At 41.2% G+C, this 24,153-nt stretch overlaps 1 protein-coding gene across 1 annotated transcript in view; it reads left to right on the top strand.

The window, feature by feature from the left end:
- Positions 1-24,153, top strand: part of DYM (dymeclin) — a 337,064-nt gene that overhangs the window by 30,089 nt on the left and 282,822 nt on the right. Inside the window, exon 5 of the mRNA XM_019531678.1 lies at positions 13,138-13,210. Coding sequence (XP_019387223.1) covers positions 13,138-13,210 — 73 coding nt within the window. The remainder of the gene's footprint in view (positions 1-13,137; positions 13,211-24,153) is intronic.

Below are 24,153 nucleotides of genomic sequence, written 5' to 3' on the forward strand. Positions count from 1 at the left end.
TTCTAGTGCTGTGCAGGCTGCCTGGTGGTCAGTAGCAGTGTTTTGGTGTGTAATGTAGGAGATGTCTGTAGGAGAGGGGGTGATGTTCAGTGGGGAGGTCTCCCCTGGGATTGAAGCAGACTAATAGAAATGGGTGGGCAGGGAGTGGTGGGGTGGGTGGGAGAAGGTTTCTTGTAACTGGATGCAAGTGGCAGTTGGGAGGCATGACTAGGTTTGGCAAGAGGGTTTGCTTGTGGGGATTTAGGCAGGGAGGGAGGAGAATTGGACCTCACTGATTTTGTGGGGGTGTTTGGGGAATTCTGTTTGTCCCTGGATTGTTTATTTTAAGCTGCTCTGAGCCTTTTGGATAGGGCAGGAGATAAATCTAATAAAATAAATAAATGTTGGTTTGATTCCTGGTGCTTGCTGTTGTGTGCCCTGGGGCACACATTAGCAAACACTTAATCCTCTGTGCTCACGATGATGATGTGCTATAATCTCCATCAAGTTCAAAATATAAATAGAGGCAATTTCTGCCAGAACGTGAATGGGAAGCATCTGAGGAAAGACATTCTGCTTCGTGGGTATCTTTATGCTTCAAGAATGCAGCCACTGGACTCCTTTCCTGCCTATGTGGTTGTAATTCCTCCTCTCAGTTTTATAAATGATATAGCTCAGAGCTGTTCTGAGCTTTAAAAGGGATTTAGAATTGTGTGTGAAAAAGGAATATAATTTCATAATAAAACAAAACTGAGGAATTCAATAAGAAGAGGTTTTACAAAAAGATCAAGGGGAGGAACAAAGCAGCACTGTGAATACAGTCGACTCATTAATAAATGAAGTTGGTAAAACTTCCTGTGCTGCTTTCCCCTTCCCTGCTTTTCATTAACACAACCACATGACCATATCGACATGTATGTAAGAATTATATAATTTAAAATACATTCTTGGGGTACAAAATGTGATTAGCTATGCAAATGATTCAAAGGTGCTGCCTATTTGGTCTCGCTGAGGAGGAGGACAGGACTATGTCTCATGCTGTCTTTCCATTTTTTTAAATAGACTTATTTTCCAGTGTAGTGGACTTGTGGTGTTTTTCTTTTATAGTTCTCTTGAGTTAGTTGTAGCATGGCAACCAGATGGCATAAAAAATTTGATACTTGTCTTTTAGCAAAGCAGATATAACTTTTCCATGATGAATATGTACCATATTCTTTCTCTCCATTCTCTTGTGGAGTTGCCCAGTTGTGTTTTGGCAGTCATGCTGCTCACTTGAGGTAGGTTCAGGGAGATCTATAGTAATCCACATTTGAAAGCTGGGAAATGTCCTGAGAAGGAAAACTTTGGGTTAAGTGCACAAGCCAGTTATTGTGCAAACTGTTTTTTCTTACTGATATACAGAAACTGTAAAAATATAGCCCATCCAGCATAGCTGAGAGTATGAACTGGGTATTTTTGGTAAATGCAGATGGAGTGGAATATGATTTGGTGCAGTAATTTTGTCTAAAGTCTCTCTTGTTGCCAAAGAGGAGGAGATGGATTGTGGGTGTTTGTTCTTTATTCTGATCTCCACTGCTGGAAGTTCTGTGCTTAAGCCTCTCTTCTAGTTTTTAATGTACCCAGATTTTGAGATTTTTCTTGCAGGGTTCAGATGAAGCATAAATTTTGACTAAAATACCCTTAAGCTCAGGAGGAATCTGTGTCCTTTCAGTCACAGAGAATGAAGAAAAACTTTTCTTTTGACAAAAGTGTAGGAAAGTAAATTTAGGTTGAATACTAGAAAAGTTTGATCCATTAAAAAGTAGAATAGTCTCCCAGTGGGAGGGATAGAAATCCATTGCTTGGGATGCTTAAATCTGCACTGAACAAAGCACTCAGTTGGAAAAAGTGCCCTAGGGAGCAATCCTGCTTTGTCTGGGGGGGGGGGGTGGATTTTACAGCCTACTACAGTTGTAATGCAAGATCTGTCCAAACACTTCAGAGAGCCTGTGGAAAAGTAAGAAAGTAAAGAGCTGAGCTTCCTTTAGCAACTTTCTCCCCATTGCTCCCAAGTCTGTATCACAAAAGGGCCTTTTGAGTGCCTTTGGATATGTGTGCACTGCATTTACAGTTCTACAGGGAGCAATCCTCCTTACAAAGCTTTGTTTACCAAACAAGGACTTGCGTTATGCTGTCACATAACAAGATGCTTTCAATGCACACACAAGGAGGCAGAGTCATGCTTAGCATGGGAACCTTGACTCTGAATTTCCTGGCTTTATTGTATAGATATGGTTGGGATTCTAATCACATGTGGCTTATTGCATCGAACCAATTACTTTGGTTTCTTCCGAAAGAATGGCTGGTGTCAGAGTGCTAATACGACGTGTGTGGGTTGTGGAAGAGCCTCCACAACTATCTGAACATGGGCTACCCTCAAACAGCCCTTGCAGGAAGGGCATGTGGTGAGATTGTATAATAATAGTTTATGCACAGACTAGTGAAAACCATTCATTAAAATCTGTTTAACTCCTTGGCGCCTGCCTTTGCTCTGGGGAAATCAGACTTCTGGTGCCAAAAGATTAACAGCTACGTGTTGAAATGGTTTAATGTCTTTAAGCTGTGATGAGTAATCTTTAAAAAAGAGGTCAGCTAGCTGATGCATTAAACAAGCAGTGCCTGCCTACAATAAACTATTACTGTAGACTGAATATGGGTTTCCACCTGGTAAAATGATACTGCTTAGTTGTATAATGCAGCACAGTAAAAACAGACAGCAAAATGCCAGATAAGGAAAGTATTGCTTAATTGTTGTGTTTTAGTAGTCAAAACCACAGCAATTATATTTTTGACTTTTGAGAGAGTTCCATATTTAAAAGTCTGAAAACTTACTAGTGTCAGTGAGATACCATCTATATACAGATGTCTGCATTTATACAATCTTTAATACTGCTGGGACTGTAAGTTCCAGTGATATGCATTAGTGATAAGTTTGTACATGTTGCTGTCAAACTTGCTTTAGAATTATCTTAGATGAGCAGAATTGTCTTAATGAAGAGTGTATTTGTGTGTGGTCTATTGGTCAGAACCAGCAGACAGGGAGTTGAGATATCTGGCTGCTTTGTTAACTTTGTTACCACTGCACTGTGGAATTGTGCCAGTTGCTTCTTTGTCTCAGGTTTCCTATCTGTAAATGAGGATAATTCTTACAAGCCTCACAGGGGTCCTGTCAGACGTGTCTAATGTCTGTGTGTATGTCCATGATTTGGGGGTCTTCAGTAGGTTTACATATTTTTGGCATTATACATAGAAGAGTATACATTTAAGATGCTGGAAAACTAAACAACTCAAGTGTTATATAAAGTATATATTAAAAATAAAAGAAAAACCTCTTTTATTTGGACATAATACATGCTGCTTGGGAAAAAAAATTAACAGAATTTTATTTGTAGTCCTTGGTATAGCTGTATCGGCATATAGCTGTCCAAAGTGTGTGTGTGCGTGCGCGTGTGTACTACCAAAATGCACGTCCTGCATGATGGGCTGGGGAGGGTGCAGGGACAGAGACTCCTGTCTAGCCCTGTGCCCTCCCCCAGCCGCTCTGGGTCCAGCCCTGCTCCCCATCCCACCGCCGCTGCTGCTCTGGGTCCTGCCCTGTGCCCCCTGCCACTCTGGGGCGTGCCTTACTCCACCCCCTTCCAGCTGCTCTGCGCACAGGGGGACGTGGTGAGTGGCTGTGCAGGGGAGGGCTGGCGTGGAGAGTGCTTGCTGGGTGCATGGTGTGGGGAGCGGCCCTGGGGTGTGGCGCAGGGCACGTGGGGGGGGGAGTGTGGTGTGGGGAATGGCCACGTCGGAAGGAGCAACTGTTGGCTGGAGCCATGTGATGCAGTCAGTGGCCCCAGGGTGGCGCAGGATGTGTGGGGGGCCATGGGGCATGGTTGTGTGTGTGTGTTGGGGGGGGGGAGGGGTAGCCTGCGGCCACAGGGTGTGGTGCGGGGAGTGCTTGATGGGTGCAAGGAGTGCTCTCAGGGTGTGGTGTAGGGTGTGCAGGGTGACGTGGTGCCCAACTGCAGGGAGTGGCATGGGGAACAGCCACAGCACAGGGAATGCCTGTTGGCTGCAGCTGCGGAGGGGTGTGGCACGGAGCATGGCATGGGGGGCACCCGGTGGCTGTGCCTGCATGGCACGGGGAGCAGCCCTAGGGTGTGGTGTGGGGCGCATGGCTGCGCTGGGGGGGAGGTGGTGCACGGCCACAGGGCATGGCATGGTGAGCGCTCGGTTGCCTGGCACGTGGAGTGGCCCCAGGGTGTTGTGCAGAGCACATGGGGTGACATAGTATGGGGAGCAACTATGGTGTGGAGAACGTCCACCAGCTATAGCCCTGTGGTGCAAGCAGTGGCCCTGGGGTGTGAAGAAAAGAACTAGAAGACAGGTTAAGAATATGGTGTTTTAGTGTGCTGTGTGTCAGATGCCTTTCAAACTGGCAGACCTCATTCTTCAGTACAAACAGTAGAGCATTATGCTTTTAGGTCCAGAGGTCCTGGTTTTTGACTGTGCAGGTGAGCTGGCCAGGGGTGTGCTATGAAGTTTTTTGGTTGCTGCAAATATCTTATGGAGACTTTGAACAGTATAGTATTTTTGTTTAGATTGAAATGAAATAATAACCATGGCTTTCAAGGATTTTAAATCCCTCTTGATATTTTTTTTCCTATGGTGTTTTAGCCACTACAGGCATACTAGTTGGAACGTAATGCTAACATTTTATAGGGGACTGGGCAACTTGTGAATTAAGAATGGGGTGATGGAAAATGTTAATGTTTTTAACCCAGTCTAAGTCAGTGAAAGACAATGTAAAATAAGTTGACATTTTATCAGGTTCTCATCCAATGGTCAATAACTTTTTCTGGCAGCTGGTTGCAGTGACCCAGCTCAGGTCCAGTGTGATTTCATAAGCACAGAATTCCCCCAAACCTTATGTTGATATATATTTCAGTGAGGCCCTTGATCTGAAGTAGACCCTTTTATTCTTTCAGTTCACAATTGATGTTCTTAGAATTGTTAATCAGCACTGAATTTGGTGTCTTATAGCAACCTCCCCCCCTGCTAAATTGCTTGTGGAAAATGCTGTCAGAGATTCCTGTAGGAAGTTCATCCTCATTGTATCAGGGCAAACAGTTCTGATGCAGCCCAAAACATAGGGATGTCAGAGCTTTTTGTCAGTCTTAAAGGTTAAACCAAACAGATTTGTGTATCTGTGCAACTCCCTTCCTTCTGCCCTGCCACCAAACAGATGAACCACAGAGCGCTCTTCCTGTTCCCCGTGTCTCTGGTTGCATGCTTTGCATCAGGATGACAGTGTGGCTTTTCTTGCTTCATTCTGTACTTAAAATTTTTTTTATAGTTGGGGATTTTAACCTGTAGTCTACCAGAAACTGGGAACACTTATTTCAGTCTTGGTCTTCATACTCAGTTCTCACCTAGGACTGCTGCAGAGGAAAGTATATGGTGCAGTAAGGCAGAGAAGCAGGCAGCAGCTGGGACTGAGGCTGTCTCCTGATGCACTCCATAGGAACCCTAGCGAACCAGTAGCTGGCAGCATTAATTTAGTGCAAACTTAGACAACTAAGTGCTTAAAATTCTGGCTGCTTGTTGGCTTGAGAGCTGTACTCAGTGGATTGCTGCCATTATTGGAGGTGCGCTGGTGTTAACAACAAGACATTGTAGAAAAAGTCTGGTTTGCTTTGGGCAAAACCTGTAGCCTGTCAGGCCCTGTGTGGATGTTTCCACCAACAGTTTTGTTGGCTTTGAAGATACTAGATGCCAAGAATTATTCATATCACAAACCTATCAGTAGCCTACATTTGGAGGCTTTCCATGACCTCCATTAAATATGGTGTTTCAGCCTACTCTGACTTAATTTTGCATTCACCCTGTTCATTGCATGTATATGGCATTGCTTCAAGAGGTAGCAAAAACGAGAAGTTACCTTTTGATTTCCCTCAGTGTAAGTTAGTTCTAATGTTATCTGGATAGATTCCGCCCTCGCTGATTTGACCCGAGGGGTTATGCATTTCCTTGATTCAAATCTGTAATCTTTTAACACGAATGAGTATTTTGTGTATTGTCTCTATCCTGCTATTGAAAAGTCATTGTTTCTGAAAATACATAGTGTTCCACGTTTATAGCTCTCACGTTATAGATTTGGCATGTATCCATTTAATTGTCTTGATGAGTCGAGAATTAAACAAAAATGCATGTGTCCCAGTGTAGAAAAGGATACATTGTTTTAACTGAATGACATTTGATTATAATTTTTTTTTAAAAATAGGTAACTTCTTCCATAATACTTGAGTTAGGCCCCTGGCAGGTGTGAGAACTATGGTGTGATTGGATCAGAGGAATTTTATGCCTCATCCCAGTCAATATGGCAAGAGATGTGATATTTGGGATGGGGCATAAAATTACTTCGATCCCAGTCGTGCGACTGCAGAGCTGTGTGCCACCCTTATCCTGCTATCAGGGCTGGCACTGGCAATCAGCTGGCTGCTGGATCTGGTCCTGAATAGTCCCAGGTCCTCCTCTAGGCCCTGGACTGTACTGGGCCAGTTTGAGAGCCCCATACTGTCTGCACTTGGACAGACAGTCAGCTGATTTTTGGCCCGGACCCTGGACAGCCCTGAAACTGTGCAACTGCACTTTTTAGAAATGGGAAAGCCTCTTCCCCATCCTGGGGTCCTTGTGACAGTCAGTTGATTGCCAGCATTGGCATGGGGTTGTTACATGCTCCATTTATGCTGCCATAGAAATGAGCCACAAAGAGATTCTTCATATTTTGGGGAATAGCTTTGTCGCTGGTTTCCTACTTCATGGTGCCATAAATTTATAGATTCATAGATTGTGAAGCTGGAAGGGACCACTGAGATCCTCGGGTCCAGCCCTCTGCACCAGGCAGGAAAGACAACTGGGGTTAAGTGACCCCAGCAGGGTGACTGTCCAGTCTCCTCTTGAAGATTTCCAGGGTAGGTGATTGTACCACCTCTGGAGGGAACTTATTCCACAGTCTGGACACCCTGACTGTGAAAGTTTCTCCTAATGTTGAGTCTGAAATGTTTTCCAGGAGTTTGTGGTAATTACTCCTAGTTTTCACTAAGGGTGCCCTGGTGAGCAGTTGTTCACCGAGCCCTTAATGTACTCCCCTGATGTAGTGGTAAGCTGCTACCAAGTCCTGTCTCAGCCTTCTCTTTTCCAGGCTGAAGAGTCCCAAGTCCCTCAGCCTTTCCTCGTATGGCTTTCTGTGCAAGTCTCTGATCATACAGGTGGCTCTTCTCTGGACCTCTCAAGCTTTTCCACGTCCTTGTTAAAGTGTGGCCCAAAACTGGAGATGAAGTTGGTGATCGATAGATTCTAGATGTAAGGTTGGAAGGGACCTAAGTAGATCATCAAGTCTGACCCCTTGCCCTGGGCAGGAGAGAATATTGGGCTCATATGACCCTAGCTAGTTAATTGTCAAGCCTCCTCTTAAGGACCCCCAAGGTAGGAGCCAGCACCACTTCCCTTGGAAGTTGGTTCCAGATCCTAGCTGCCTTGACTGTAAAATAGTGTCTTCTACTCTCCAGCCTGGTGAAACAAGACCTGCCCGCAACGAAGCCATGCTTGCAGTTGTTCAGAATCCTACCTTCTGCAGGCTTATTGCAGATAGACTCCTTGATGAATTTTTCCAGGATTTTCCCTTGGATAGAAGTTAGGCGAACTGGCCTAGAGTTACTTGCGTCTTCCCACTTCCCCTTCTTGTAGATGGGCAGAACATCAACCCTCTTCCAGTCCTCCGGGGCTTCTCCAGAGCACCACAAGTTGCGGAAGAGTTTTGCCAGGGGTTCCGCAATGACTTCGGCCAGCTCCTTCAGCACTCCCCGATGAAGTTGATTCAGTCCTGCTGACTTGCACATGTCTAATTTTTTTAATTGATTGAATTGACTGCACGTGTAGTATTATTACTATTTATGGCTCAGGTACTGTATTAATTGCACCATAATTATAACTGTAATTGCCTCAGACCAGTACTTTTCCTCCTATCTGTAAATTCAGTGAAATAGAGGAAAATTACTTCATGTTCTGTAGATTTATTTGGCTAGTTGAAATCATGCTGGACTATAATCAGACAAAATGTATGCTACATGATGCAAACAATTTTTAAAAAAATGCTTTGATTTTATTGTTTTCCGCCCTCACCTACTAGGAAAAAAATTAAAATATATTGTCAGTTTGGGGGACTGTAGTAATTTTTGTAGTGTCAGCACATTGAAAATTCATAGAAGTTAGGAACTTTTTAGTTTGGGAATTATTTTTTGTATCTTCACTTGAGCTTCACTTATTGGCAGTGGTTTTAAGTTTAAGGTTAAATACTTTCAGCAATTCTAGAGTCTAGAGAACAGGAGCTATGTTGTGCTACTCATGGGAGATTCTGTATAAAGGAAACCACGCTTCCTTGATAAAAAAAACTGATTTCCTTTAGAATGTGCAGTTTACTAGGTGACATTTTTAATGTGTTTTTTAATAATTCAGTTGTGGTAAGAAATATTTTTGTATTATTGTGAGTATTCCCTCTGGTGTGGTTCCTAAAACTGAGACTTGAAATTAGGAGCAAACTCAGGTGAAAGACAGTAACACTTCTATACCTTTGGTTATAATGTTTTGCTTGTTGCAAGATATGTTTAACTGAAAATATGAAATACACCAAGGTTTTGAAAGGTATTGTAGCTCCATTTTCTTTTATTTGATATGGTAAAAGGTAGGATTTTTTTGCTGTCTAGCCACTTAACAGCACTTTGAAAAAAGAAAAAATGAGCTGAAGTTAGATTTCTATGCATCTTTTTGTAATGTTAAAATGTTAAATTTTAAAAGGACAAACTCCTGAGGAATACATTTGACACTGTTTAGGAGTAAATGGCATTGAATCTCATAGGGTGCATCCAGATGAGCGTATGCCTATGTTTTACGGTGCTGCAGACCCAGCTGCAGCGCTGCAAACTGCACGCACTACGCTTGCAGACATTTGCTGCAGTGCTGATTTACAGCATGGCAGGGTTTTTGACACTGGGAGATCCCAGTGCTCATGCTAAGCTTTATAAACCAGTATAGTTGTCATTAAAAATGTAAAGTGATAATAGAACTGTTGAGTGATATGTATAAGTGACCTAGTTGTGAACTGTAGACCATATTCCTTTGAAGGCAAAATCCTGATTCGCCTATGCTGTTTAAAACACATATTCGAAAAGCCTGCTTTGTTCCTTCTTTGCTCATATCTAGAAAGTTTTTTTTTTACCTCAGATTGAAAAATGACCTTTCCTATTGTCTGCTTCTACTGATAAATCAGATGAACTGCTCAGGTGAGGTTAGTTAATAAACCAGCTAAATTGTTTGGTTTAAAGATGCTTCACGCCAGAGGTGCTGAGCTAGTCTAAATCATCATAGCACCATTAACTTCAATAGAACTATTATAGTTGACACGGGGTAAGTACTTACTTCTTGGCATTTGTCTGTAATTCAGTAAATTAGGGTTATGAAAGGAGTCTTCATTGTAGGTGTTTTTAAACCATGATATTATCTTACTGAGTTTATTTTCTTTGTAGCTGTTTTTTCATGGAAAATTCAGTGGAAGTATTTACCTGACTCCAAGATGGGTCTGAATTTAAGACAACTTCCAGTAATTATTCTATTCATGGAAAATTGTATAATTTTGCATGTGTAGAATCTAATTATTGGAGAGTTCTTTAAACCTGTCCTCCCCCAGCGTGCGTGCTCTCTCTCTCTCTGCTGCAGTGGCAGGGGACTGGTGATGATGGTGGGGGGTCAAGGAGCCTGACCCCTGTCTACTGGAGCATGGTCCCCTGCCTTTCCCCCTGCTGCTTGTCCCGCTCACCACTTTCCTGTCTGGGGCTTGCCCCCCACTTCAGTCTGCCTCCCACTCCCTGCTTACCCTCTGGCTCCAGGTGGGCTCCACCTGTGTTCCACCCTGGGGCATGGAGCCGGAGAAGATCTAGCTGTTGTCTCACCTTGGCCTCTGAATTTAGTAGCATCTTTCTTCTGCTTTTCTCTACAGACCAGGAATCCTATGTTAACAGGGTTATGTATCTACAGTTGATGCTCCTATACTTGCTCTCTGTATTGTTGCAAATCCCCATTTTAGCCCATTTTACCTTCTGCCTCTGCTGACAGTGCAAGGATGTTTTAGGGTTTACTGCACAATAGGCTTGTGGGAAATGCAAGTATTATTTGTTTTCTGTCACAATCCTGGCATGTCGCTTGTGTCAGTAAATAAGGGTATGTGTTTACAAAGCAGCGCTAGCTTACCTTTGGGGTACTGTAAGAGCAAAAAAAAGGTTACATAAATATTGCCCTGCGTTGTCAGCAACCTAAATATTGGAAGTATTTGTTGTGCCAGAACCAAACACTGTTTATTTTTATTTGTAATCCCAAGAAGTGCAACTGTCTTAAGGCCAAGGTATGTTTGCCACAAGTTTTAAAATAGTCATAAAAAGCTTGAATTGTTCCTTTTAAAACTAGAAAATAAACAGAGATTAAATTCAGCAAAGCAAAAACTGCAGACAGAAGCCTTCGTCATGGTTTTGATGCTCAGAAGCCTCTGGGTGATAGACTTGCAGAATACCATGAAAGTAATTAGATCTGGACTACTGAGGTTCCAATAGGACACAGTACTAGAAGTTGGCTGACCAGCCATTCATCTTCGTTTCCTAAGCTGAGTGAAATGTGAAGTGTTAACAATCAGTGAGACTGACTGAAGCAGCTAGTAATCAGGTTGACTTGCAGACTTTTTAATTATCTGGACACTTTGCTCATTCTTCTGGTGTGGATTAGTTTTAAACGAGTGATTTAAGTTGCCAAATGGAAAGCCTCAGTGTGGTTTTTCCATTTGGACTTCAGTTTTCTTTTGAAGGAAGATGCATTCTTATTGCCATGCCATGCATGAACATTTGCAGCTCAGTTAAGCTTTTTGGGTACATCTTTTTGTTATCCATGAGACTGTGTTATAATTGTATTAATTTATTTAAGCAATCTGGTGTACTGTTTTTGTCATACAAAACCAAAAGCAATTGTCAACTTAATATTTTCAAATTAGTTTTACATTTTGATATGTTAAGAAATGGGGAAAGAGGCATAGTTTTTACTGATTTGCCAAGCAGCTGCTTTAGGATGCTAACTGGAGTCTGATCCTGCTGAGATACTAAATGGTATCTCTTGGAGTTGAAGGTAGAGGCTACATTTAGCCCCCTATTTAGCACTGGTGAGTCCACATCTGGAGTACTGTGTCCATTTTTGGGTCCCCCACTGCAGCAAGGATGTAGACAAATTGGAGAGGGTCCAGCAGAGGGCAACAAGAATGGTGCGGGGGTTGGGGTACATCTCTTATGAGGACAAGCTGAGGGAGCTGGGCTTATTTAGTCTGCAGAAGAGAAGACTGAGAGGGGATTTAATAACAGCCTTCAACTACCTGAGTGTTTCCAAAGAGGATGGAGCTGGACTGTTCTCACTGGTGGCAGATGACAGAACAAGGATCAACAGTCTCAAGTTGCAGCAAGGGAGGTTTAGGTTGGATGTTAAGTAAAATGTTCTCACTGGAAGGTTAGTAAAGCACTGGAACAGTGGTTACAGAGAGAGGTGGCAGAATCTCCATCCTTGGAGGTTTTTAAGACCCGGCTGGACAAAGCCTTGGCTGAGATGATCTAGTTGGAGATGGTCCTGCTTTGAGCAGGGGGTTGGACTAGATGACCTCCTGAGATCCCTTCCAACCCTCATTTTCTATGGTTCGTTTGAGACTTTCAGTCTCTACCAAAGCCCGTGAGTGTTCCCTACAAGATAAAGTAATTCATGCATATAATATACTAGCTAATTGCCTGGGATGGAGTGCTGCTGCCTAACACCCCATGCTGTCTCTGTTTTTGCAGGGAGCACAGTAGGGGACCTGGCCACAGCTCATGCTGGCTTCATCTCCCCCACCGTCTGTCTGATCCTTGGCATGGCTTTGGAATCATGGCGGTGCTCCCCCACGCTTGGAGCAGTCTGATTGGCTGTTTTTGTCAGCCAATCAGAGTGCAAATAAAGTGTTATGGATGGACAGACAGACAGACTTAGACTTTTATAATATTAGAAATATAATATATTAATGAATATTTCTAACGCGTCTCCTCAAAAGTTGGATGTTTTTCTCTTCATTCTTTTTTTAACAGACTCAAACACCCTTGAGGTTTTTTGGATTCAGAATATATATTTTATGCAAGTATTTATGATGGTGTAGTAACATTAGGCTTAATATAATCAATGCAGATTTCTTTTAAACAGGTTTGCTTTTTTAAAGTAAAAGTTTTATATATTAGTTTTAAATTTAAAAAAAATAGATTTTTATCAATCCTACAATTTACTCAGGTTTCTGGGTACAACTAGCTGTTCTGCAGCATAGTCCACACATTTGTATACCTGTTTAAGTTGATTAGGGATGTGATTTCTCAACTGTAATAGTTGTCCTGTTGTTGTTTAGATTTATATCCCACCCTGTTTAGAAATGTGCAGTGTGACTTACAATAACTGACAAACAATGACCAAGAAAAAACAACATATGCCTCCCCCCCAAAAAACAAGTAAATAAATGACACTTGTGTAGCTTTCTGCCAGGCACTGGATGGCAGTAACACGGGTATAGAACAAATCCTAACGTGGCTATAGTCATAAGTCTAAAGGTGCCTTATACTGGTGTAGCTTATTGTTTCCTGTAGTAATAACTATATGATTATAGTAAAAGTGATAGAATTTTTGTATTGAACAAGACCTGGGTGTACTTCTGGCTTGTCCCTGTCAGTAAACATCCTATTTAATTGATCCATTTGGTTGCATGCTAGTCATTTGATACTGTCATTGTGAAAAGTTTTAATACCATAATTCTTTTGGTTTTAATAATTGCAACAGCTCTTGTAGCTTAGATAGCAACTTGTTTGTTGGGTTTTTTTTTTTAATGTCTCGATTGGGGCCACTGTCTTTAATGGTTTGTATTTAATACCTTAATCAAGTAGATCCAGATGGCAATTGAGTTGAAGCTGTAGTTTCTTTCTTTCATTCTTTTTTTGCTTTGAGAATGAAGTAGAGTAACATTTCCTTATTCTTTTTCAGGAGTGGAACATGAAGATCTGATAGAAGAATTGCTATGTTGTCTCATCCAGCTCATTGTTGAAATTCCTCTTCTGTAAGTACCTATAAGAATATTTTTTCCAAACTGGGTATTTGTACCTTCCAAACAGAATATCTTGCTCCATCATTCCAAGGTTTGCTGTGCTTGGAAAAATCATTTTATTTGGATACTAGCCAAAGGGAGGACCATCATGTCTACAGTGTAATAAATAGTGATATGATGTCTCCTGGACCTGACCCTAGATATTTGTTAGCTGGATATTTTGCAGTTCAGCTGCTTTCCCACTTCAGTCCATTTGTTCTGTCCCCGCCCATTTTATTTAATAGTTTTGTTTTGAACCAGTACAGTGCTTCTGGGAATATATGGAGAGCACACACTTTGAAAGGTTGAGGCTGGCACTCTTTGAGTTGGAGACATCATAATTATTATGGTTTGAGTAAGTTAGAGGCATGGCTATTTCCACATTGGTAAAACTGTCATCACTACAAGTGATGTGAAACTTTCAAGAGTGCCAGTATAGTGATTGTCTTTGCTTACAGATCAGGGAAAGAAGATGATCTGAGAAGATTCCTGATCTCCCCTGCACTTATACCTGGTGCTAGTTTTTTTTAAAACTCAAATCATGTTGCTCTTCCTCCTTTGAACTACAGTGGAACTGATTTTTGAGAACTCAAGGGCATGGGCAGGCTGCCTCTCTAGCTCTCTAGACACAAAACTGACTATTAAAATATAGACGTCCTAAAAGAGTTTCTGTTGTTGTCTGGCTTTTATCAGATTATCTGTTGCAGTGTAATTTTTACCTCTGTTGCTGACCTAGTTTTTACATTGCTGATTGTTCTTTTGGTTGGAAAGCTGACAAATGCATTCACTGCCGGGATGAAGATACAATTCTTTCTGAAATATTAATCTAATTAACTATAATCCTGTTGATAGTATACTCGTGTTTTGAGTCATTACTGTATAATGAAATAGTGGTATGATTTAGTGTCAGCCTGCAAAACAAAGGGGCATTGTCAGTACTTCCTGGCATAGTTTTACACTTCTTGTGTGGAGTAGATTAAAGGAAATACTTGGAGGAGAAATATAGCCACATTCAGAAATCCTGTAACTTTCTTAGATGGCAGAATGGTTGTTTAAAGTTCAGTGTCAGATACCATATTTTCTTGCAAGCAGTGCACCTGCTTTTGAACAGTAGATTAAAGGAGAAAAAGATTTCCAGAATTATAGCTGGATAGAGCAGGGACAGAGCCTCCTCTTCAGCTGACTCGCTCTCTCTTTCTTGTATAACTAAGGATGAAATAGTAGGAGGGAGACCACGAGCAGCTAGCAGACAGAAAAATTGCTCTGATAAAGGGTAGGTTGATTAGTGGAATTTTAAAAAGGAGAGATATAACACCTCTGGAGTAAAGAACAATATGTTGATTGACTCCCTCAGTGGAATAGCAATGTAGTTCAACAGCTGCAGGAGGAATCAGTGTAGGGTACTTCTATCCCCATCAGAAAATCAGCCTTCCTGCTAAATACACACCCCCCATTTATTTTTTTTTGGCGGGGGGGAGGTGCAAAGTGTATGTGATTAAAATATGGCATTGTTGTTTCTGTAAAAAACGTTCTACACCCATGGTTGTTTTAACCCGTCTAAACAGTTAGATCCTACTGGCATCTCTACCTTCCTGTGAATATGCTTGTTAGGAATAGCAGTAGCTATATGAAGCCTCAATTATATCAATAGGAATAGCGGGACGGGGGTGGGGAGAAGTGGCCCGGTGAAGTCTTTAAGTATTTTCAGAACTGCCTAGTTCTGTGGGAAATGCTGTAATTTCTTTATGCTCATAGCTTTGGTTTATAAGAAATACACAAGCAACATCCTCTTATAGCTTATGGTTTTTTAGCCAAAATTTTCCTGAACTAGTACATTAAAGTGACAATGGGTTGGCTGCATCTTAAATATAATATTACATACTTTAAAATGTAAATTTTGGTATCTTGAGTAATGTAATGCTGTTTCAGCCATTGCCTCCTCTATGCGACTGAGTGGGCAAAAGGACATATGGGAACCCCCCCCCCCCCCCAAAAAAAAACAACAACAACAACAAAAAAAACAAAATACCAAACCCAGAACAAACAGTCTTCGTTGAGCTTTTGCTCTTGGTTTAGTTACATGGGGGCCAGTCTTTCTGACAGGCATGCCACAAATTAGCCTGGATTGCCACTCTGATCCTCTTCTGCTGTCTGATCTACCCCGTTTTCCTGGTCCCTGCCTCATCTGCTGTTCTGCTTTCTCCTTCTCATTGTGTCTGCTGTTGTGTTGTCTGTCCCCATCCTGATTCACCATGTGTCACACGCAGGCTGCCTGTGCCACTTGTAGCAGGCTTGCTGCATGTTGGCCACCCCTTGTGGTCCTTTCTGTTTATCAATTGCTGAAAGTCACTTTCTAGTAGATGCATGATCAGCCAGAAGGAACTCGTAGCTTATGTCTCAGTTGTGGACTGTATACGGTTTCTTAGAGATGTGGTGGTGGTGAAACATATTTGGCTTTAGGTAACTTTAGATTTTCAGGTAAATCCTGGGTTCATTTGCCAGTGATTATTCCCCCAATCTGATTTATCAGGTGAATTCTTTCCCTATTTTACTTTTAAAGGGGGTGGTTAATTACTGACTTACTGCTTTAATATCTAGAAAATTCACAAACTGATGTGTCGATTTTGGAAAAGAATAGAAAGGCCATGGTATTTCAGTTTAAAAGGACTACATTAATTAGAATTTTTATGATCTGCTTGGCATTCCATTAGCAGGAAGACTTGAAGTCTATTCTACTAGAAAACGGGGTTGTTCCAACTTGTGTTAGTTGATGCCTTTGCAGCTGAGATCTGTAAGGTTTTAAATGATGATATAAAGAGTCATAAACATAGAAAATTAGTGCTGGGAGGGACCTCAGGGAGTTATTTAGTTCATCCCACCCCCCTCTGGGTTCAGGATCATCCTTGTCTAAACTATGCTAGAAAAATGCTTGTCTGAATCAGCAATTCTCAACCAGGGTCCCCTGAGATCTTTTTAAGGGTGCCACACAAAAATTATCACTGTTAGGTATGCAAAAACCTACATGGGATTCACCCATATAAACCCAGATATATCAGCAGGAATCCATAGTGTCAAAAACATTTTGACCTGTTATGGTCTTTCTTGGTTTTTGCAACAGAAGTATTGCAAAAAAAATGAATGAAGGCTTAAGAGCTGGCATTTTTTGGCATGTGCCTTGAGACTAAAAAGATTGAGAACCACTGGTTTAACCAGTTCCTAAAATTTTGGGAGGAAATCCTTACACATAACTACTGGGCATCATGCCTGAAACCTCAGCATCACCTTGAGCTTGCCACAGGTAAAGTGAGGGGGAGGGCATGAGCACTGGCACTGTTAACGTCCTGCCATTGCAAAGATAGGAATTGTATTTGTTGAAATACACTTGAGATCCAAGGAAGAGGGCAACACCTCCTGCTACAGATGAAGACTAAAACCCTCACAGTCCGTGCCGGTCTAACCATGGGGTAAAATTGTTTCCTGATCCCAAATGTGGTGACTTGTCTGACCCTATGGAAATGAGACTCTTAATATTTCAATGCTGAATTCAGTTGAGCAGAGCTTTAATCAAGTAGGCCTTTCATTAGCAATATTCGGTATGCCTCCAGAGGATTTTCACTGCTTAGCTACGCCCATAATGTTTTGCACAAGGTTTCCTGGAACTTGCTTTCTGAATTTATTGCTTCTTTAGATATGCCATTAAACCACATTCCACCCCAATTGCTAAAAAAAAATAAATAAATAAAAAAAGAATAGGATGCCTTGGAATGAATAGACAGTTGCATAATAGTCTCTTGTGTCCTTATGTCCATAATACAGCAAGTGTACCCTGGGTGCTTTACTGGTTAAATGATTCCATATCTGTCACGGCAGGCATTTCATATCTGTGAAGGCAATCCATCTACATAGTTACTGGAAGCTTAAACTCTTTTGTGATTGTAGCATTGTAGGGTGTTTCCCTTGAGGTTATTGGGTAATGTGTGGACATGTTACATATTTATTCAGTAGAGAACCCAACCTGCTGTAGACAGAACTTTTCTCATGCTTATAGAAAGCAAAAAGAATATTTGGATTACTGTTGTAAAATTTATGCTTGTAAAACAAGAGAAGACAGTCCCTGATATTCAGTCTTGAGTTTCCCCAGAATAGAGCATTTATAAGTGATTGAACAGATAAACTGTGGGAGCATGTGGAAGATGAGTTTGAAAGGAGCAAATGGAAAGAATAGCCCAACATTACTATCCACTATATATATGCTGCGTAAAAGACAAAATAATTTTGTGACTCCCCTCCCTGTCTCCGTCACACAGAAATACAAACCTTTCCATGTAGTAGGACTGAAAAAATGCATGTCTTGAACTTTGGTTGGAAAGGCCCCAGAGGTGTGTTGTGGTGTATGTCAGAACATCAGAATGTAGAAAGGCATTTCTCAGTTACGGGGTGTAGCTGAAGATCTAGCTGCTGCCTTTTGCCTTCTCTGAGTTACCATCATTTGGGCAGGAACAAGTGGCATTATTGGCTTCAGGATAGTTGGTGACCTTATGGGTCACGGGTCAGCAAAATATTTTTGGCAGTGCCAAAAAATTGCACTGGCTTCTTGTAAGATTCTCAGTTATTCCAACTGCAGAAAGAAAATGTGGTTCAGAAAACCCTAGATGGACCAGAGTAATTTATTTGTGTAGCATGTTTTAAAATTAAAAGCTAACATAGGCTCTAATTTGAAGATTGTTTCACTTAAAATATGCGTTGCATGTTTGTACTTACCAAAAAACCCAAAGCATTGTGTTAATCTCCAGTGAGAGGTACTATGCAATGGTTTTCGATTGCTGCCTCCTTTAGATGTATTAAGACATTGCTTCTCTTTTAATATTGTAAGTATAAGCACCCAAGGGTGTGCTGCATGAGCAAGCAGGGCTGCATGGTTAGTTGTATCTTAATGCCTAAATATTTAATCCTATATATATTATATGCATTATGTAGTGAGTGATACTAACATTTTGTTGTAGGGTAAAGCTCAAAACAGGTTAAAATATATAGGCTTCTTGCAGCAGCTTGTGAAGAATTAGTGTGTATAACAGTACATCTGATTTTTGCTTTAATTAAAAACCCTAGATGCATAGTGAGGAAAAACACTGAAGTTCTCTGATCCAGTTGCATCATTGTTAACCAGCACCCTGTGGTGCCACTATAATATGGCTGATGTTTGCCTTACATTCTGTTATTTTCTGTAGTGAACGAAAAACTGTTCTAGGCTTAAAAATGTTGTTTATTTTCAGACTTGGGAAAAAAATTATTAGGGACATTTTAATAAGGTTTGAATGGCTGGAATACTCTTCGCATTTCCTAGAGCAAAATGATATGTAGCAGGTGACAAGTTGATAGTGTGGTTTAGTTCCAGTACCTTTGACATGTATATTTCAAAATTATAGTCTGTATAATATTGATTATGGCATTTTACAATGTCATGGAACTGTAGAAACAATGCCACCTATATATGTAATGAGATTTACAATTCCTTGTTGCTTTCGTTTCTCCTCACTAGTTATAATGAAGGGAGGAGGTTAAGAAGCCTCCTCCCCTATTTTCCTTCCCTTGCATTCTGAAAAGGTTGTATCGTGTTCTCATTTTGGTATTCTATAATAATTTAAAATAATTCCATTTAGACAGAGAGCTTCCTTTTCCAGGTATATTCCCAATCTTGCAGCAGTTAGCCTACTTGAAGAGTTATTTCACTGTAATGTTTTGTTTGAGAGAAATCTATCTTGAATATTAAAGGGAAAATTCATCCTAGTCTCTGGCTCATCTTTGTATATAGCCAGAATATTGAAATCCTGAGGGATTTAAGAGTATGGAAACATAAATGGACTAGACCACATTTAAGTGTGATTTAAGCCTGAAGCAGCCAAATATATGGGCCTGTTAAATTGGTTTAAAGCAGGGTTGCCAACCCAAGTTTTTTTTTTTGACTGACAGCCTGCATACTTTTTACTGACAACCAAAACGCTTTTTTTTTTTTACTGACAAATGTTTTTACTGACATATGTAATGTAAATGTAACCCTTCTGCCAGTCCCTGGACAAGGCTGTGTTCAAATTATGAGAGTAATGACAACCATGTTAAAAAAGAGAAGTTTAGTTGTTAGTAAAAAGTTTGCAAATTATCAGTGTAATTTTTTTTCTTGGATTGGCAAATCTGTTCAACTGCAGCAGTAGCTTTACACCATGCTGACTCCACCCCAAGGGTCCATTGCGCCCACACCCTGATGCCCCCAACCCTACCTTGTACCATGTAGGTCCCCCATCCTAGCACAAGCACACACAGGACTACTGTCTGCAGTAGTGACCCAGCAGCATTCCAGGCCAGGAGATGGGACAGAACAGCAGCAGCACGTCAGTGGATAAATGGGTTATGGAGAGTCCTGTGGGCTACAGAGTCCTGAGAGAGTGCTCCCTGAATGATGCTTTGTTCTCACTCAAACACTGTTCTACTCTTAGTGCTTTGTTTCCAGTTTCTTTCTGACCAGGGATCTTCAATCAAGCTTCCAGTTATTTTGCTTGTTTATTTTTTCCACACTGAGACTCCTTTTTATGGGCAGTTGTTTTTAGCCTTGTTGTTTTTTTGACAGAATAAATTTATGGAATTTATGAAATTTGCTTATATTTATGGAGAGTTGGCAACCCTGCTTTAAAACTGCCTGGAATGGTTTAAAAGTATCTCTGGAAAATCAAGTACTATTTTGAACAATGTAACATGTGGACACTGAGCATTTCATGATCTAGATCTGGTTGGTCCTCTAAGCATCCCACACTGCATTGCTTCTCTTCCCTCCCACACCTCTCCAACACTATTGCAACTCAGTGCTCTGGTATACAGCCAGGACTTTTAGAAACTTCCCCCCCGTATGCTATTGCAACTGGCATCTCTGGTACTCTTGTCCCTTTTTTTTTCTCCCTTTTTGGGCACTTTTTAAAATCAATTTAACCTCCTTACTGAATAACTACATATTCAGTAAAAGATGTCTAAGAATCAGCGGTCTTCACTCCCTACTTAACCACTCTCCTTTCTCATGCCCTCCATACCCTAGAAATCCAGAAGTGTGGGTCCAAGCAGTTCTCCCTTCCCTTCTGTACCCATTTCCCCATACTCACTGCACCCCCAAATAAGGCAAGCACAGTGCAGACTTCAGTCAGGTGCAGGCTATTGAAGTTTATTGCACTTATTTAGGAAGGGAAGGGAAAGCAGAAAAATGAAAATGCCCCCCAACCAACAAGTCGCCCACCCACTCCTTGGGATTGTCAAAGTATGGGTGCAAGTACTTACCCCTGTAAGACTTGCTGGTCTGGGTGCTCACTCCACCCTTCTGCGTCAGAACTACAGCACTTTACCCACAGCTGTGAACTGGTACCTTAATCAGTGACACTTTGGAGCTGTTCACTTGTGATATGTGTCTGGACCCTCACATTGTATGGAACAGCCATCAGTGCATTCATTGACTTCAGGTCATCCTCACAGATCACCGTACTTTACAAATAATTGGTGGTAAAGATGGATAGGAAAAGATGAGAATATTCCTTCTGATGGTGGTTTGGTGTACTAGGAATTCCTGTGCTGTTACATCAAAGTTGTGTTGGGGAGTTAGAGACTTATCTGTGGATCTGTTTCATGAAACAGAAGGACGTTTTATGGTATGGGCAAACAAAAGTTTACAGTAGCTTCAAAAGAGGAAGGTAAGCTGCTACTTGGGAGTGTGCAGTTACACTGTAAGTATTAACCACTCCAATTTTAACTCTGCTTCATGGAGGGTCAAAGTTGGGTAACTTAGCCCACGTGTATTGTTATGGGATCATGCATACCTAAGACGATGGCAGTGTAACAGTCACTGCACACTCCTGAGCGAGCGTAGCTTTCCTCCCCTTTTGAAGTGTCTACAAATGTACTACATTTTTTTTTATGCCCTTATTTGCTTGGGGCAGTTCTGTAGGCATTTGTTTGGAGTTATTAGGAACGTCATTCTTTTAAATGGATTTAACCAGATTCAGAGGAACCGTGCTAAAATTTGATGTTGCAGTGCAGGTTAGGAGAAACCCTGCCATCCTTTAATTAATTCCAGTTAATGCCTCAGTGATGGTCCTAGTGATGTGCCTAAATGAATGTAAACCGGAACCAGTATTCATGCTGATTGTTGAAAGCCTTCATGGGGAAGCCTGGGCTGTTTTCTGGAAGGAGAAAACCAAGGTATTCATTGGGTAACAGTCAACCAGGCTTGTAATTAAGCTTTTTTCAAAGAAACTAACTCTAGATTCCAGATTCTTGGCAAATAGTCACCTAGTTTTAATGTTTGCCATCTGGGGAAAATATTTGAGAAAGTGGTGGCTGGCTGTCTGCAGCAGATGACATCTTCAAATCTTTGGCACTCCTTCAGCTAGGCTCCATCCCAGAAACATAACTAATTGCCAGGACTGCATGGAATCAGTGCTGATTTAATTGTCAGTCATCTCCTCAAGGGTTTAAATCAGACACCTTGGAAAGTTTTCATCTTCCCAGTACCCTTTCCCCTTGTCTGTTGGAGATATTCCTGATACAACTACGTGGCCTAGGAGTGCACAAAATTCCATCAAATGGTGCCGTCAGGTTGTTTCTGATCTGTCCCAGTGAGTGATGATGGGTGCCTATCTTCCATTTTGGAGGGCTGCAGGATATTTTAGTACTCTGTCTTGTCACTGTTTCTGGTCAGATATTGTGGTTACACCAGTACCTCAGTGATTGCCAGCTCCATCTCCTATTTGTCTGAAGCTGAGAACTTCATCACCAGATTTAGCTAATGCCTAACAAGTTTATTTCTAGGTATTTTCAAAGTATCCTTGTTCTAGATTGTTTGGTGAACTGTCTTATTTTAACATTTTATAAAATACCCAATAAAGGTAAAGTTATCATATAATGAACATCCCAAAGAAGTTTATTTTCTTTCTTACTACTATTTTTACTGACAAGAATGTTGTGCCACTGGGATTCAGTTTTCATAATATTTAATCTATACATGTTTGTGGTTTGGTCTAATGAGGCCATTATCTTGGGTCTTCTCTTGTGCTCATGACAATGTATCTGATTTGGCCAAAACAATTTTTAGAAGGCTTGGCTTGTTGACATGAAAGATTAATGTGTGATATAGGGCTTAAGCTACTACACAGCAATTTGCAAATATATACGATTTAAAGAACTCCAGTAAAATATTTTACCCTTGTGAAAATGGATAAGTATTATTTTTATCCTACAGATGTGAAAAATTGAGGTACAGGGAGACTGAGGTTTGTACAGCATCAGATGAGTCCAGAAGAGAGCCCAGAAGTCTTGATTTTCAGTTTGTCTACTTATTGCTAGACATGCTCCCTGTCCATTTACGGAAGTGGAAAAATTAGGTGGAATTGTTTTTGTGCTTTGCCATGACAGAAGGTGGTAGGAAAAGTTGGTAGTGTCCTTTTGGTTGGCATTTCTTGAGCATGTATTTGGGACATTTTCTAAGTGTTCGGAGTCAGCTCTAGCTAGCGCAGTGTACTTTTTGCCGGCCAGCATGCGTGTTTGCCATCAGTGGGTGTAAATTTGGGAGTAATTCCAAGCGGAAAGATGACGTTCAATTGAGCTGTTGTACTTATATCCTGAGACTGATAACCAGATACTGTGCTTACTTTTCAGTATTCAAACCTGATCTGTTCTTTTTGGTGACTCCTCTTTCACCTTTCTGGTGGGCCCTCAGGAAGCAGGGAAATGAAACCTGGTTCCTGTATGATTTGAAACTTTTTGTATGAATCAGCTCTTCTGGCAGCCTTCCTAAATCAGAAAATTAGTTGCATTCTAACCTTTTAATGATTAGAGTTGGTTCTACTGGCTGGGCAAAAGTTCAAGAAAACACTTAAACAGGGAGAGAGGGTTTGCTCTAGTGGTGTGTGTGACAGCGTAGGAGTTCAAGTCTTGGGCTCTGTTTCCGGCTGGACTGTTGGCTAACGGTGGAATCGTGGTGAAATTGCTTCAAATACCGTATGCCTCAATTTACCAATCCGTATATATAAAAAAAACCCCTATATCCCATTGGATAATGAACAAGAGGTGCCAACAGAAGCATATGAAGATTATATGTTCTACTCATGGCAAGTGACCCTTAGGAGACCATTTTTGGGTGCGATTATCACCATTATTATGTGGGATTTTCTTATTTATTGCCTCTGCAACCCTTGTTTGTTCCCTATTGGGGGTTAAGGCGAATAGCAGTGAGGGCAGAAAGTAGCTCCTAGTGGTGCTTTACACTAAGGTAGATTAGCAGCCGGAAGATGAGGAAGATCCATGAAAGGTGTGTTTTTTGTACTCAGCATGTCTACTTCCATGTCCCTCTTTTGGTTTGTGAGAAGGGATGAAAGCAGCTGCTAGGAAATGAAGGGGCAAATAATAAATAGAGGTGTTTGAGGTACTAAACAAGAGCACTAGTTTCTGCCATTCCTTAGTGCTGATCATGGAAGATGAGTAAACTCATCTGTGAGGGAGATGGATAAAGAGGAGGGCTAGTTAGCTGAAGCTCAGTTTGCATGATACTGAAGTGATGCTGTTGCCTTTGAGAAGCATCTAGAACTGAAGAAGTCAGTATCAGCCCATTCTGATGCACTTTTTTTAACTAGATGCATTAGCTGGAGGTGGGAGCTCTTTTCAGAGGAAGGGTGGCTGTATATGTGGGGTGAGGAAGACTGTTGGCTTTATTTATTTATTTATTTATATGTTTATTTTTATCTCCTATCCTTGTATTTGTAGTTGTGTCTCTGGTGTGTCCAACTTTGGGTGGAGGATATCTGCTGGGGTGAAGTTTGTGCAAAACTGAAATCTACAAAAATAAAATAAACCCTGGTTCTGAACGCCCAGAGCTAATCTTTCATTCA

This window comes from Crocodylus porosus, unplaced genomic scaffold (genome assembly GCF_001723895.1).
Source record: "Crocodylus porosus isolate Cpor-Errol unplaced genomic scaffold, CroPor_comp1, whole genome shotgun sequence".
Taxonomy (NCBI): Eukaryota; Metazoa; Chordata; order Crocodylia; family Crocodylidae; genus Crocodylus; species Crocodylus porosus.